The sequence below is a fragment of the Scophthalmus maximus genome, chromosome 1 (genome assembly GCF_022379125.1).
Source record: "Scophthalmus maximus strain ysfricsl-2021 chromosome 1, ASM2237912v1, whole genome shotgun sequence".
Classification (NCBI taxonomy): Eukaryota; Metazoa; Chordata; class Actinopteri; order Pleuronectiformes; family Scophthalmidae; genus Scophthalmus; species Scophthalmus maximus.
In genome coordinates, this window is record NC_061515.1 from 2,081,315 (window position 1) to 2,095,944 (window position 14,630).

At 46.2% G+C, this 14,630-nt stretch overlaps 1 protein-coding gene across 8 annotated transcripts in view; it reads right to left on the bottom strand.

The window, feature by feature from the left end:
- LOC118301643 (vacuolar protein sorting-associated protein 13B-like) overlaps positions 1 to 14,630 on the bottom strand; it is a 299,542-nt gene that overhangs the window by 28,687 nt on the left and 256,225 nt on the right. For all 8 annotated transcript variants that reach the window (XM_035627305.2, XM_047331582.1, XM_035627293.2 and 5 more), the window contains one exon: positions 12,057 to 12,218. In XM_035627305.2, the coding sequence (XP_035483198.2) occupies positions 12,057 to 12,218 (162 nt within the window). The remainder of the gene's footprint in view (positions 1 to 12,056; positions 12,219 to 14,630) is intronic.

The following is a 14,630-nucleotide window of genomic DNA, read 5'->3' on the forward strand; positions in this document are numbered from 1 at the left end:
CCCAAGGGGAGGGAGCCTGTGATTATGGCTGGCCGACAGTGGACACTCAGCTTCCAGCACATTACTGGGCTCCGGTTCTGGTACCAGAGCGTTCCGCTGAGGGACGATTAAACTGATGTGATTGTAACTGTACAGGCATTTTCCCTCTGTGACTGAATTGTACCATATATTATCTGTTATCTGTTTTCGCTGATAGAGAACATTTGGCCAGCACCGTGTCGTACTGCTGCTTTTCCAATAACAACTCTGGCCCCGAGCACTGACATTCATCCACATTCTTGGGATGTAACTTGACCAATGCTGTTGATATATCAATAAAACGCTTTGGTCAAACATATTTTCCACTCATTAATATAATCAAACCGCGATCGTTCATCCCAATTTCTTTAGAAATGACTACAAGTCACTGATATGGCTTTTTTTTGTTTGACGGAACATCCCTGCCATGTATCATCGTGAAGGTTTACTATGACATGTTTGTGCAAATACACTAATATAACTAGGCTACAGATGATTCATCGCAGTTCCATGTAGATGAATCATCCGAGAGATTTGAAACGGACCCGTCTATTCCTGCTTGAACGGAAATAACTGCATTCCTCTCTAGTCTAACGTCCGCAGGCCGACAGCAGAACCACGTCATCACATGGGGCTCACCCGCCCTGTAGTGGTGGGACATGGCGGTGATGAAAAGTGTACTTTGATATGGTTTGTAAATTACCAAATTACCGCTGGGTTTATTATGTATTGCTGAATGTTGAGCACATGCTGAGGCTTCAACATATATTTTCAAATCAAAGACCCCGTTGATTCTGTGACCTGTAACCTTAGACATAACAACGAACACCTGTCTATTACACCAAATATCAGAGGGTCAGGATGATGACGACGACGACGTTCAAATCCACACGGATCACCTCGTGGACCATGTATGCTCAGATTTGCCAGTTGCTGTGGAAACGAAATGCAAAACCCAAACACGGGGACTGACACATTCAGAAAACGGTGCTAACTTCTGAGAATCACCATTTCTCCTCGCCTAGCCACCCGTGGGTAGAGATGTAACATCCGCCGTCTGGACCATTGCTTAATCCTGTCCCGGGAGAAAATAATTCGCAACAAGGTTTTCCTGTGACGGTGGAAAGGTCAAAACCCGACGCTATGACTATAAACTTCCAGGCAACCTGAGTCAATACCTCATCCACATGGCAAGCACTCATGTTTTTGATTTGAAAATGCTGATGTCAGCACAAGCAGAGATGGACAGGACATAAAAACTCTGTTTGTTTCCTCTCCAGTCGCTGCTCTCCTGCAGACAGAACAAGTCGCTCCTGCCACTGTGACCGCTGTCTGTCTTCTGTCCTCTCGCAGGAATGTGCCCGGGCACAGACACACAGCACACATCAAGTGTCTGTCCGCAGTGGAGAGATGTAATCAGAATTCCTGGATGCCGCACAGACGTGCCGAAGACAAAGCCACAGTGGTCGTCGGTCGCCTACCCATTACGACCATTCCTTCATTCCATCTCACTCAGACTATAATCGGGGGATTTGAGACACGGGGACACGGAGCAGAGGTATAAACAACACCCAGAGTTTTTTTCACTCTAGTTTCCAAAACAGGCTCCAAGAGGCTGCGGCAAAGTCTTTGAGGGCGGATGACCCCAATAAGTGAGTTTTACATCTAAATGAAACATTCTGAGGCTCGAAACATAAAACAAAAGATTAATATGAATATGAAAATGATGTCTTTAGTCTGTCAAGCCTGTGTACAGCCCATCTTATTTCATTTCTATCTGGGCACAGATGAGAACAGACGCTCGTCTTGTCCGGTGAAGCGTCTTTGGGACCAGGGAGCTAGACACCCAACAGATGAGAAACAGGTTTTTACGCTCAGACAAAAACACTAAGTGATATGGATTTGGAAAGAAAAGAAAAGACAGAAGTAGGCAAAGTTGAAGATGCATGTGAAATGATTTTTAAAGATAGAACCAGAGAGACACAACAGCATCCCTGCCAGGGCAGTGAGGGCTGACCCCATGTAACATGAAGGAACTATGGTGGTTTCTGCAGCTGTCTGCAGAGCTTCTCTCCTCCTCGGCTCCCTCTGCCTGACAAAGGAAGCGACGCAGTGCGACATCAAAGTCCACATTTGCAAGTCTAAGCAGCGGTTTGGAGAGCTGGAAGAAAGGTACTGAGGGAAGGCATTGTGTGTGTCCGTGGTCGACGGAGGAGACGTTGGAGAGGTTTGTGCCCGACTAACATTGTTCCACAGTCCCCCCCCCCCCTGGCTTCTACCGAGACATCTCAGGGCCTCGAGAGCGGCCGGAGATGCAGATGCGGCAAGTGTTTGCACCGAATGAAGGGAGCTGACAAAAGGAATACTGTCTGAGAGCAGAGAGGGTTGAAAACCACACGGCGGGGGAACGACGGGGTCGGTAGCCGAGGAACCTGGGAAGGAAAGAGACCTCAAAAAAACAAAGTCTGCCTCCGGGCTTCTGTAGCAAAATACAAGATATGTATTGTAACACGATGCACACACACGGTGCACTGCACACACTAAGAGTTTATCCAGTACACACAGCCACACAGTTTGACCCGCAGCATGTCTTAACTTACATCCATCCAAACATCCATCCTCTCTCTGGGTGCTTATTCCTGTCCAGGGTCACATGACACTGTATCTCATCCCAGTATGGTCTTGATCACCAGCCGACTAGACAAAGGCAGACCTCAGCTACCTCAGCTGCGACCACAAATAGAGTGTCTCTTTAAAACCAGTGGCTGTGGGGCGACTGCAGTTTAACTCAGACAACATGAACGCAGTTGATGTCTCCACTGGTTTTTGACAATGCAACGTAGCACTTCACGTCAGAGAGGCAATTGCTCCACGACAAGTCAAACACCAGCTCAAACGTTGAACTAACGTTAAAACTTAATGCAGCAGCAGTTAGCCTATAGAGATAAATCGTTTTGTTTCTCTGCCTCCTACTTGTGTGCCGGTGAAGTTTGTGCCCCCGAAAGATCCTCCTGGGTTCCAGGTATGTCATGTGACCTGTACTAGGACCGGTCCCTGTGCCGCTCCTGTGGGAGAGGTCATGAAGCACCAAGGTGCTCTCCATGGTGCTGAACCCAGGGCAGCACCAATGGAACCACAATGCTCGCAGATTCTTCACCAAACAGATATACAATAACGACAATAGTTATTCAGGTATGACCTTATCAGTCACGTGTATCCAAAATGTTCTGGTTCTTAAAATACAGTGGGAACCCAAGGCAGAAAACCAGAGGGGTCATTACATGCCCATGGTGGACCAAAAACAACCTCCACCTGAATTTGGGCGGCAACTAATGGTTATTTTCATGATCTATTAATCTGACGATTATTTTCTCGATTAATCATATTTTTTGTTAAAAAAAAATAAAAAAATATCGATCTTGTTTCCCAAAATTTCATTCTGATGTTTTGTTTTGTCCACACACCAAAGATATTCAGTTTACTGTCACAGAGCAGCAAAGAAACCAACAAATATTCACATTTAAAAAGCTGAAATCTGAGAAAGTTTTTTTCATGATAACTACTTGAACCGATTAATCGGTTATCAAAATAGTTGGAGATTAATTTGGTAGTCGATTACTAATTGCTTAATCGTTTAACTGTTGCAGCTCTAACCGGTACAATTTGGTTTGTGTGATGACTTTATAGTCCTTGCTGCCTGATGTAGCTGATCTCATCCTGTTAGATCGCAGGTAGTTAAAAAGTCTGTTATTTTATCTAAGAGATGCTTGACAGTTAAATTCTAGTTTTCAAAAGGTAAAAAAAAGAAAAGATACTAATTATGTCAAAACTCAAGACATTGGCAACAGAGAGAACTCATTCTGTGGCTGACATGGCAGTACAACATGGGTTGGTCAGCTTGTTAAAACTGGGACCCTGATTGAATTAATGTGCTGTCTTAATGTGGCCCAGGGTCATTAAAAAAACCCCCCAACTCTTTTGCCATGTGGACACAAACCAGAAACAGTTCTGTTGGCCAGACTGGGTGTTGAAAACCCCTTTGTCACAGTTTCAAGGCCAACGATTTGATTGAGAGGATGAAAACAAATCATTTTAAACTGCTAACACGCTGGCACATTTAAAAAGATTAATCTCTACACAGTTTAGTCAATACACGCACACCCAGCCCCCCACCAACACACACGCACACATGCGCGCACGCACACACACACACACACACACACACACACACACACACACACACACACACACACACACACACACACACACACACACACACACACACACACACACACACACACACACACTGTCATGACAGATCAATGGCTCATCACCAGATCCTCATCAAAATAAAATCCCATGGCATTGTCAGTGAGTGTGAAAACAAAGAAGATGAGCAGGAATGAAGGTGGAGACTCTTTTCACACAAAAAAACTGTCTGCGGTGGAGAGCTGCGGAATGAAGGACATTGTTTTTAAAAGGTTGGATGAGGAACAAATGGTGGGTTGCAGAGGGAGGAGAATGGGTTCCCAGAACGTTCAAGAGTCAAGGGTTTCAAAAATGACTGGCAACATAATGTTTGATTTTTGTGTGTGTGTGTGTGTAAAATAAGCCATGACAAACATGAGGCTTAGAACTTGTCCAGACATACTCTATTAATCACTAATCAAGCCGGCATCCAACAAGCACTGCTGGAACAGAAAGACCCATGTGACATTTATTAAGAACAAAATCTAACTGAAGGGAAGAGCCTGCTTCTGAAAAAAAAACTGCTGGAGTTAGAGGAATGGGGAAGAGGACATTTAGTATACAGGCGTTGGCTGATATAATCCTGGGATCATGGAAGTACCAATGATTGTATTGACAGTAGTGATCGTGGATCGGAGCCACGGTATCAAGGTCCCACTGACACACTCACCCAACCAATTGCGAGACAATCTCAGGACGGGGAAATTTGAAATGATTGGCCTGCAGAGCTGCTGGAATAAAAATGGCAGATGATAAAATAAATAAGGGGATAATTATACATCGTTCCCCATGGGCAAAAGAACTCTTGTCAATTTTTGAAGAAGTAATATGTCATATATGTACGACACAAAAGAAATTGTGAGTTTTAATACAAACTTAAAAGTACGATTTTATTAAAGTTTGATGGAAAATGATTTGAAATTAACCAAATTAAGGACAAAGTACTCAGACCCCCTCACACTTTGTAATGTATTGAATATTTGCCCACACACTACACTCAATAACCCATAATGACAAAGTGAAATTGTGTTCATTCAAATTCTTGTAAATTTATTAACAGTTGCAAGAATAATGAGACCAATCATTCAGTACTTTGCTCCCATTGGCAGCAATCACAGCTTAGAGTCGTCTTGAGTCTCCTACCAGCTTTGGCTTTGGTTTGGTACAGGGTTCCCTTTAAACTGTTTCTCTTTATTACCCCTTGTCTTCATTCTTACTGTTGTATTATTTGAGCTTCTGCACTCACATGGACATTCGCCATGTAACCTGCATCAGGACTGTGGACTGTGCACGGCCAAGTGAAGCTGTAACCGATGACTGTGTTTTTTCTGTCTGAGGTGATCCTGCCAAGGAAGCCGTGATGATTATGATCCTCTCTCTCCGAGGACCGACTTAGCTTCTGACACATGAACTCACACACAATTTGTATCTTGTTGCCATGGACACACGAGATGTTAAAATAACTGGAACATGACGCAGCTTCAACTTTAATCATTCAGCCGATGTATCTGGCAATTTTTCCTGACAGAAGATTTGCCTTGATAATCACAGTGGGGGAATCGCAGGTTGTTTTAGAAGGTTTGCACGGACGAGACCAAGAGTTTGTGCGATACAGGATGAATGACTGTACTGTTACACTCTGACGACCCCCCAAGGGTCGGCTGAATCCGCTGCAGTTAAAAAGCCACAATCTTGGAACAGCACAAACAAAACCACTTCACTTGAGGGCAGTGTTTCTTAAACAATGGGTCCGGACGAAGAAACATGACATCCAATTTGAAGTGCTTGTTGTTCCTGTTTTGAATAATACGCTTTCCATTTTGAACTCTGCTTCATGTCGAAAATTGCCCCGCGTCGGACTAACAGAGCAAAGCAACACGACACGAAAAACAATATGCAAAATGCATCACACGTGAATGTGCACATACTGTACATCAGGCGGCTGTGGCTCAGGAGGTGGGGAGGTCGACCACAACCCTAAATTGATGGACGACGGTGAATGTGACTTGTAGTGTAAAAGCACTCTCCATAGGACTAGAAAGATGCTTTATAAATACAGTCCATTAACCATTCACATCCGGACACAAACGTACGCATAGAAAACACGCACATGCAGTGCACAGATATATAAACGTGTTCTCTCCCTCTCCTCTCTCTCATACGTTCGTACCACATACCTCCCTGTCACGCCTGCGTCCAACAACTTGCCCAATCCAACCGCAAACTAATAGCCCCTGGCTGCTATCTCTAGCACATTACCCCGAGGGAACCACACGCGCAAACACCGACACAACACTGACACACAGATTCTAATGGACCAATACCACACACACACACACACACACACACCCACACACACACACACACACACACACACACCCACACACACACACACACACACACACACACACACACACACACACGTAGAGATACACATCCAGGAAGAGAGAGGGAGGCCTGCTGCCTGCGTAAATTACAATTCATTCAAATTGTGAATATTCCTTGTAGGCACTTAAAAAGTCCTTCCCAAATCCAGGGGGCTTTTTACACCCCTCTCCCTGCTAACCACACTAACCACAGGGATTTCCATCAGCCAGGCTGCATCCTGTACGGAGCAGCCAGATATTTCAACCATCCCACACCACACCACACACCAGAGCCCTGGAAAGGAGCAGGGTGAGGACAGCGAATGTGTTTGTGAGAGATGGAAATAAACTGCTGTAACTATAACTGTAATTTACAGTCAGTGTAGTGTAGTTATAGTCATGATCATCCCGACATTGAAAATAAAACTGTTTATCAATCCTAACTCATCACCTTCTCTCTACAGCTCTCTCTATAATAGATTTTTTTTGCCGTGTTTATAAACCTCTTCACCTTGGCTGGTGAACGCCCGGGTGTGAAGGCATGCTGAGCCCGAGGCCTGACACACTCCAGGCCTCAGGAAACATCTGATCACAGTGTGGATGTGTACTGGGTCGGAGTGTGCACTCATGGGCATGAGTCTGATCAAGCGGGTGAGATGACAGTGGGCTCGGAGGACGTGACTGCCTCAATCAACCCTTTTTACGGCATCATAATTATCGGCAGAAACCGGAGGGGAGGGGGACGGGGAGGGGGGTGTAAGGGAGACGGGCAGGAAACAAGAGGAGCAGTGAGAGGGAGTGTGACCTGAGCCAAGGTTCCCGTTTCACTGCAAAAACACTCCGCTCCCGTGTTCGTGTGAGAGAAGTGACAGATATTCAGAGGTATGTCAACACTGTGGGAAGTGTACACTGGTTACACTGCTCAGGATCACACACACACACACACACACACACACACACACACACACACACACACACACACACACACACACACACACACACACACACACACACACACACACACACACACACACACACTGAGCACTCCTCTTTTACACATAAGAACACACACGGGAGATTGCAGGATTTTTTTAATGTGCCTCCCTGTTTTTGGTTTCAAGCTGAAACAACAGCAGACCTTTTCATGTAAGGAAGGTCCTGCACACTACACGGACACGTCCTGCCTCTGTCTATGGACGGGCAATGGGAGATAAAGGATTTACTGTGTGAAAATAAAGCAAATCTATAAACTCCCTGTATGGGCTGCTTGTGCATCGTGAACAGAGAGAAATAAGGGAAGGCTGGGAGGAACAGAGAGAGTCCCCGAAGCCCATCTGTGAGTGTTGAGAGCATGGCAGCACGTGTACAGTACAGTACAGTACAGTAACCCCCCTCGACAACTGTGTGTGACCCTCCTATTGAATTTCCCTGTGCATTCTTTCCCCATCTCCACGTCTCTATTCTTACGACAGCAAATTAGTAGCTGTGACTTGTGTGTGTATTTGTATCGTCTGTACAAATGTGTGGAACTCTGGGATGGGGCAGCTGGGACACACACACACACACATCATACCAGAACCATGAGGACAGGATCGTGGCTTGTCTCCTCGACAGGCCCCAGGCTTCCCAGACGCTGAAGAGATTGGCCATGAACAGCAGAGGTGGGGAGTGTGTACTAGGATGATGGAATTAAGGAGTGTGACTGTGGACGATGTGAGGAAGGTAAAAGACAAAGAGAACCGCATGAGTCCAGAGGAGAAGGGACTGCGGCGGCCAAAGAACAAATCAGACCAACGCGGACCCGCGGCTTCAGAGGGCTAACCGAAGGCCTCCGTCTCAAATGCGAGGACAACACTTACTGGGGCGTAATGGAGATTAGAAGGACAAAGTCACCTTTTACCCAGAGTCCAAGACAGAACAAGATACGCAGGTGGAGGCCAGACATGGAATAATGAGCTCAGCCAGAGGTTGTTTTTTTCCCCCTGAATCCCGGAGCAGCACAGGACTGTGCTGAGGGGGAATTGAGAAAGAGACAAGGACAGTGCAGGGGAGTTGTGTGCTGCGGTTGGAGGGTCTTAAAAGAAAGGCACACATGTCCGAGTGAGACCAGAAACTGCAGGTCCACTGAGGTCATCGAGCTGATGGAGGTGAGGCGTCGGGGATAAAGAGAGACCTGACAAGGGAATGTTGTACGGCTATGTATTCCTAACTATGGCTCGGGGCAGGGGTGGGGACCCCCTTTTTTTTCAAACCAATGGCCATTTCAATTTTCACAACATCCTTCGAGGACCATTCTACATTACTGAACGCATATATCATACTGACTCTTTAATGCAATGGGTGGAGCGGCTTCACTTTGTCTGATGTCTGATGTCAGATGACGGTGATGATGATGATGCTCGTCACAGCTGGTTGTCCAGGTTTTCCGGTCAGTCCGTCGTTGCAAGAGTCAGTTTTGGAACGAACTGCTCACGGGAGTGCGTTGTCCCACACAGAGATCTCTAGCAGCGGGAGGTTTGTTGTTCGGAGCTTTGAGCTCATCGTTGCTTTGCAACTCAGTGATTGTGTGTTGTAGGTTTTCAGGGGCACATCAGCTGCTTCTACATTAAACAGCTCGATACATTTGTTCCGTTCTCTCTGTGCTTTTATTTTTAATTTTCCCAAAAACTCTTGCCAAACACCTCAAGTAGTTCTGCAAACTCACCAGCGTATTCGGACGTGATACTGTAGCAAGCTTTTGTTCTTGCAGAGCAGGAAATGCAAAGTGTTTTCACACAATGTACAACTTGACTTTGTCCGGTGCCGCAGTTCCGCAGCAGCAACGCGGCACCTTCCACAAATTCTCCTGCTGAATTACGTTTCAGCTTCTCGGCTATTAGTGTAACACTGTCCCTGTCAGAATGGGGAGTTGTGAAAGCCGCTCGTTGGGCACCGAAACCAATGACTTTATCCGATTGCGTTTCTCCTTGAAACTCATTCAGTGTGTCTGCGTGCTTCCAGCTGTAATGATACTCGAGACGGGTGATTTTCATCACTGCAGGTGTGTCTCTGCGAACAAGGCACACTTATTGTTTGTCCATTTGTTTTGGAAAGTGCCAATATTTCACATCTACTGTTCTTTCTTGACAGTCGCCACGATGCTCGTCAGTGACGACACTTGATCAGTACATATGTTCACTCTGACCCGTCGGGGAGGACCACCCTGAAGGACACGGTGGTCCACTATTTTATGTTAGTTCCTTTTTTATCACAGAAAACTTCATTGCCGTCATGAGAATGATTTTTTGTGTATTTTGAGTTTTCTGTTTTTGTATTCATGAACCGTCTCAAAGGCCGGATCAAACTGCCTCGCTGGCTGTACACGGACCCGGAGGCAGGAGGAGGGTCCACAGGCCCTGGCTGAGAGTGTGTGGCCTGAAATTAAATGTCTGGCCCGTGTCTAAGGGGTCCCTACAGTGCATGGCAAGAAAAGACAGAATACTATTCATAGCAATAGCATATCCCCAGTATGATTGAGCGAATCGCAGTGCGGATGTAAGGTATTTGCTGATGTACTTTGGGGAGGGGGTGAAGGTATGTGAAACAGTTTACTGGAAAAAGACTTACTGACTTACTGAATGGAGATCAGACAACTTGAAAACGGCTGAAAGCTCAGGCCTGCTCAGGACAGAGCAGACGGCCGACTAGAGAAATGTCGTCACACAGTTGTGGTCTCTTGTTGAAACACCGTGAGCTGGTGTCCATCAAGATTCTAACTCAATGGTGGTGGAAGAACTACAAGATAATAGGACAGGGTTTGAAGATGAGAGATGTTAAGACGGGACTGGGTGGTAGGAGATGGATCTTTTACGCTCACAAGTTTGTATAAAGAGAGTGTACAAATATACAATAACGGTTCAAATGTGCAGCCTGAAAGAGGCGAGTCTTGAGTGGACAGGACGCGATGTTGGCAAGATGACTGACAAACAAGCAAGAGGTCAGGGATTAAGAGGACGCTCTTGTTGGAGAAGTTGGAGAGCATGCTCAGAGATACGAAGAAGAGAAGTTGCTAAAGAGAGAGAGAGCGGGGAGCGGCGTCTGGGAAATGATGGCTTGTGGCGATCCGAGTTGTTTTAGACACTCCAAGCCGTCGTGGGACATTAGCAAAACAGCACAGCCACTTTATGACTCCGCCTGGAAACTGATGTGCAAAAGCTACAAAAACACACTCGAAGGACCGAGGAACCATTAAAGAAATACAAGCCGTTCTCTTATCAGTGTCACTATTTTTATAACCCCAAAAATGTAATTAGGAGTGTGTGCTACAATTTGCAAAGGCGGACACATTGGCAGGCACTTTATCATCAAGTGCAGTAAGTTAGCGGAGTGTTTTTGGCAAAGCTGCACGATTTCTTATTTATCTAGTTTCACAAATCATGGTCATCTTTGAGAACACATATTTCATATACCACAAACACATGATGGAATAACACATGACAGAACCATCCTGGAATCACATTCTTCATCTATGATGATATTTGGCCCATTCGGACAATCTTTCGTCCAAAACATCCCCAAAAAATACAGAGGTCATTTTGACTCACTGCTCAAATGAGATGTGGTATGTGCTACGCCGATATGCCAGATTGCCACGCCACGATCCAAGTGTGTGTGCGTGTGCGCGCGCAACAGTGAGGTAAGAGCACAGATTAACCGTGGTCGATGATTAATACAACTTGACTTACTGACTTACTGTGAGCAATTATGGCCATGTCTTTTCTCAAGCTTGACTATCTCACTCTGCACGGAACTCATGGGGGTCCCCGAAACATGTGCGCTGCAAACACACACACACACACACACACACACACGCCACGGATCGCCAGCCCACCCTCCACTCAACCTCCAAACCACAAAGGGTTAAATATAATCAATCTTCTTTAAAAGTGCTGTCAGGACACCGTCTGAGAGCGCTAACAGAAACACAAAGACGGTGGCTGCACTCTGATGCCGGTGTGTCTGGTGTGAGTATATATATATATATATATATGTATACACACCTTTGTGAGTCTGTGGTGGGAATTTATATGCTAAAGTGGATGAGAATGAATTTGTATTTTTAGGTCATTCTTTATACATGTGTATGAGTGTGCCCATACAGTGCATAATTTGTGTATATGTAAGTTTATGTTGGTACCATATGTTCCTGTACTGCTTGTTTTAATCTTCTACCATGTTAACACACTACTCTGTGAATGTATATGTCGATACGTGAGTGTTTTAAAGTTGTGTGTGTTTGGCTATGTGTAATTGTGTGGATCTACTCAAAGCTCCAACCAAAACCACAAGAACGAGAACCATCAGATGTGTCCAATGCCCTGGGCTACACACTGTGTGTGTGTGTGTGTGTGTGTGTGTGTGTGTGTGTGTGTGTGTACACTATACCTGAGGGGACTTGTGGGATCTCCAGCTGTACTGGTGGCTGTGGAGGCTGGCCAGCAGCACATTCTCGTCCGTGTCCACCTGGCCAAAGCGCAGGGTTTCGTGGGTGTCGTTACAGATCACATAGTGGCTGTAGACCAGCTCCTCGGCCTCTGGGCTCCCATTCTGAAAGGAAACGGGGAAGTGAGGCGGAGGGAACGGGTGGACGGGGAGGAGGACAAAAAACAAAGAACGCGACATGAGAAAAGGAGTGAATACTTCCAGGTGTGCATGTTTAGTGTGTGTGTGTGTATGAGCACATATACAGGTGCCAACAATGTAAGTATTCTTAATATTAAAATGCCTATCTTGGTATTGCAGCTGTCAGCCGGTAGAAGAATGAGTGATATCATCTGTTGGAGTAATACAACTCAGCAGGGGAGTGAATCATATCGCAGCGTGACAGTTATCCAGGCTGGAGCAGCTTAGACTGGGCTCCGGGGCCAAATCTAACTTTTTTTTTCTTTCTGAGCAGCTATAAGTTGGTTATTGAGAGAGGTGAGCAGGCTCAGAGATTTCAGTTCAATCTTTTCCTACCATTACCCCTGCGCTTGGAACAAACTACGGGCAACTGCGAGCGCATTCCTGTTACCAGGAGTCATCGATATGTTGCGGCTTGGTGGGAGAAAACAGTACGGCGGAGTCTGGCCCACCTACGGCAACGGGTCAACGAGAAAAGCCTCACAGAAAACCTAAGTCATGCGAGTTGCGCACGGACGCCGTCCACTCATACGTCACTTTGCATGCAAGAGAGAAGAGCTCACTGGGCTGCTGCTGAAAACAGCGGTTTAACAGGGAGAAGGGCGTGTGTGTGTGTGTCAAGTCTCCGACATACACGATTTCAAATGCAAAACACAGCACACAGTGTGAATGTGACCTGGATAGAGAACGCATGGATGCAAGTGCATGCTTAAGGTTTACTTGAGCTCCTTCCAAAGGCTCTCGGGTCCTGATGGGATCTCTCCTGCACACACTCCGCCCTGACTCTTGACACACACCACCGAGGCTCAGACAGCTTCTCAGTAACCACTCAACTATCCCAACAAAGAGGGACCCCGGCCGGCTGTATACTTCTAAATGGCAGAGGGGGGTCAGGGGTGGGGGGGTTGATGGTTGACGGTTAAAAGAGGCTGGCAGTAAAAATCTCAGAGTTTGACTGCCAAGCACGTTCAGGGTCCCGGGGTTGTTGATGCTATTGAAAACGGATGGGATAGTTTACACCATTAAAAAAACCTGATGATAGAGTGTGTGTGTGTGTGTGTGTGTGTGTGTGTGTGTGTGTGTGTGTGTGAGAGAGGTAGAGAGCAAAATATAGTCGGGACAGCTGCGACAGTGGGTTGAAATCCATTTCCAGTTTTATAGTGGAACACTATCTGTGCTCCCTTCCGAATTCAACACTGCGATTTACAAACTTCCTGCCGCCGTCTAAAGATGCCATCGCCCGACCCGCCCCTTTGATGATATCGTCTTCCTGCTCCAATTCACGAGGCAACGCGATACACGCGTCAGAAAAAGGCTTCCTGCAGTCATCGTGACCACTGCCTGCTCGTACGACATCAAGACAAAGAAGTTAAAAAGTCAACACGTATTCCTTGTTAAAGAGGCAGAAGATGACAGCTCCATCGTTACACACCGTCCCCCCCAGGGAGAGAAACCTCCATTTCTCTAATCCATCCAGATACAGTTGCCTTTTTCATGGGAGTCTAGTCTGGATCACACAAAGACATGACAAGGTACAGTAAAATGTCTGGGAAGACAGACTGTAAATTATGACGCCCACTCACAGAGAGATGCGCATGGAACAAGACGCCATGAAGGCGCTCATGAAGCCTGTCAGAAGGGACAGAATGAAAGGATAACCACATCTATAATCACCTATATATTCCTCTGCGGATGACCCTTGCTCACACATCTGCTGCAACCAGGAACGTGATCTCTCTCTGTCACTTTGGTTGCAGTTACGAAGGGAAGAGGAGAATCGTTCAAACATGGGAAGAACGGTGGGAAAGGAAAAACAACAGGAGGAAACTTTCCGCCTACATGTGACACTGTGAGAACGCAGCGTGTGTAAATACTACTGGGCTTTTGTGTGGCTTTCCACCAAAGCCACTTCCCTGGGGTTAGGAGCTGGGGGGGGGGGGGGGGGGGGGGCAAGCAAAGATCGAAAGTGGGTCTGGGACTGAGAATTGAAAATGGAGGCATGGGCCCTGAGGTTAAAGTGGTTGGGGGCCTGAGGTTGTAGCCATATGGGGCTATCGAGTGTAAAGGGAACCGAAGAATAAAACTAAAATGCTACTCTGGATAATTCTTTCTTCTTAACAGTCGTTTAATCTTGATCATATTTCAGTTCTATAAATACCACGGCATAGCTGCAGCTTAATTTGACCATAATCCATGATCAGCATCTAACTGGTATGAGAAACTGTGAGTGAGGACCTGTTGGAAGGTTCGAGCGAAAGGAAAACACAACAGTTGAGGAGAGGAGGAGGTGAGTCTCACGGCTTGACGGCATGCTGATTATTGTAATAGATGAAATAC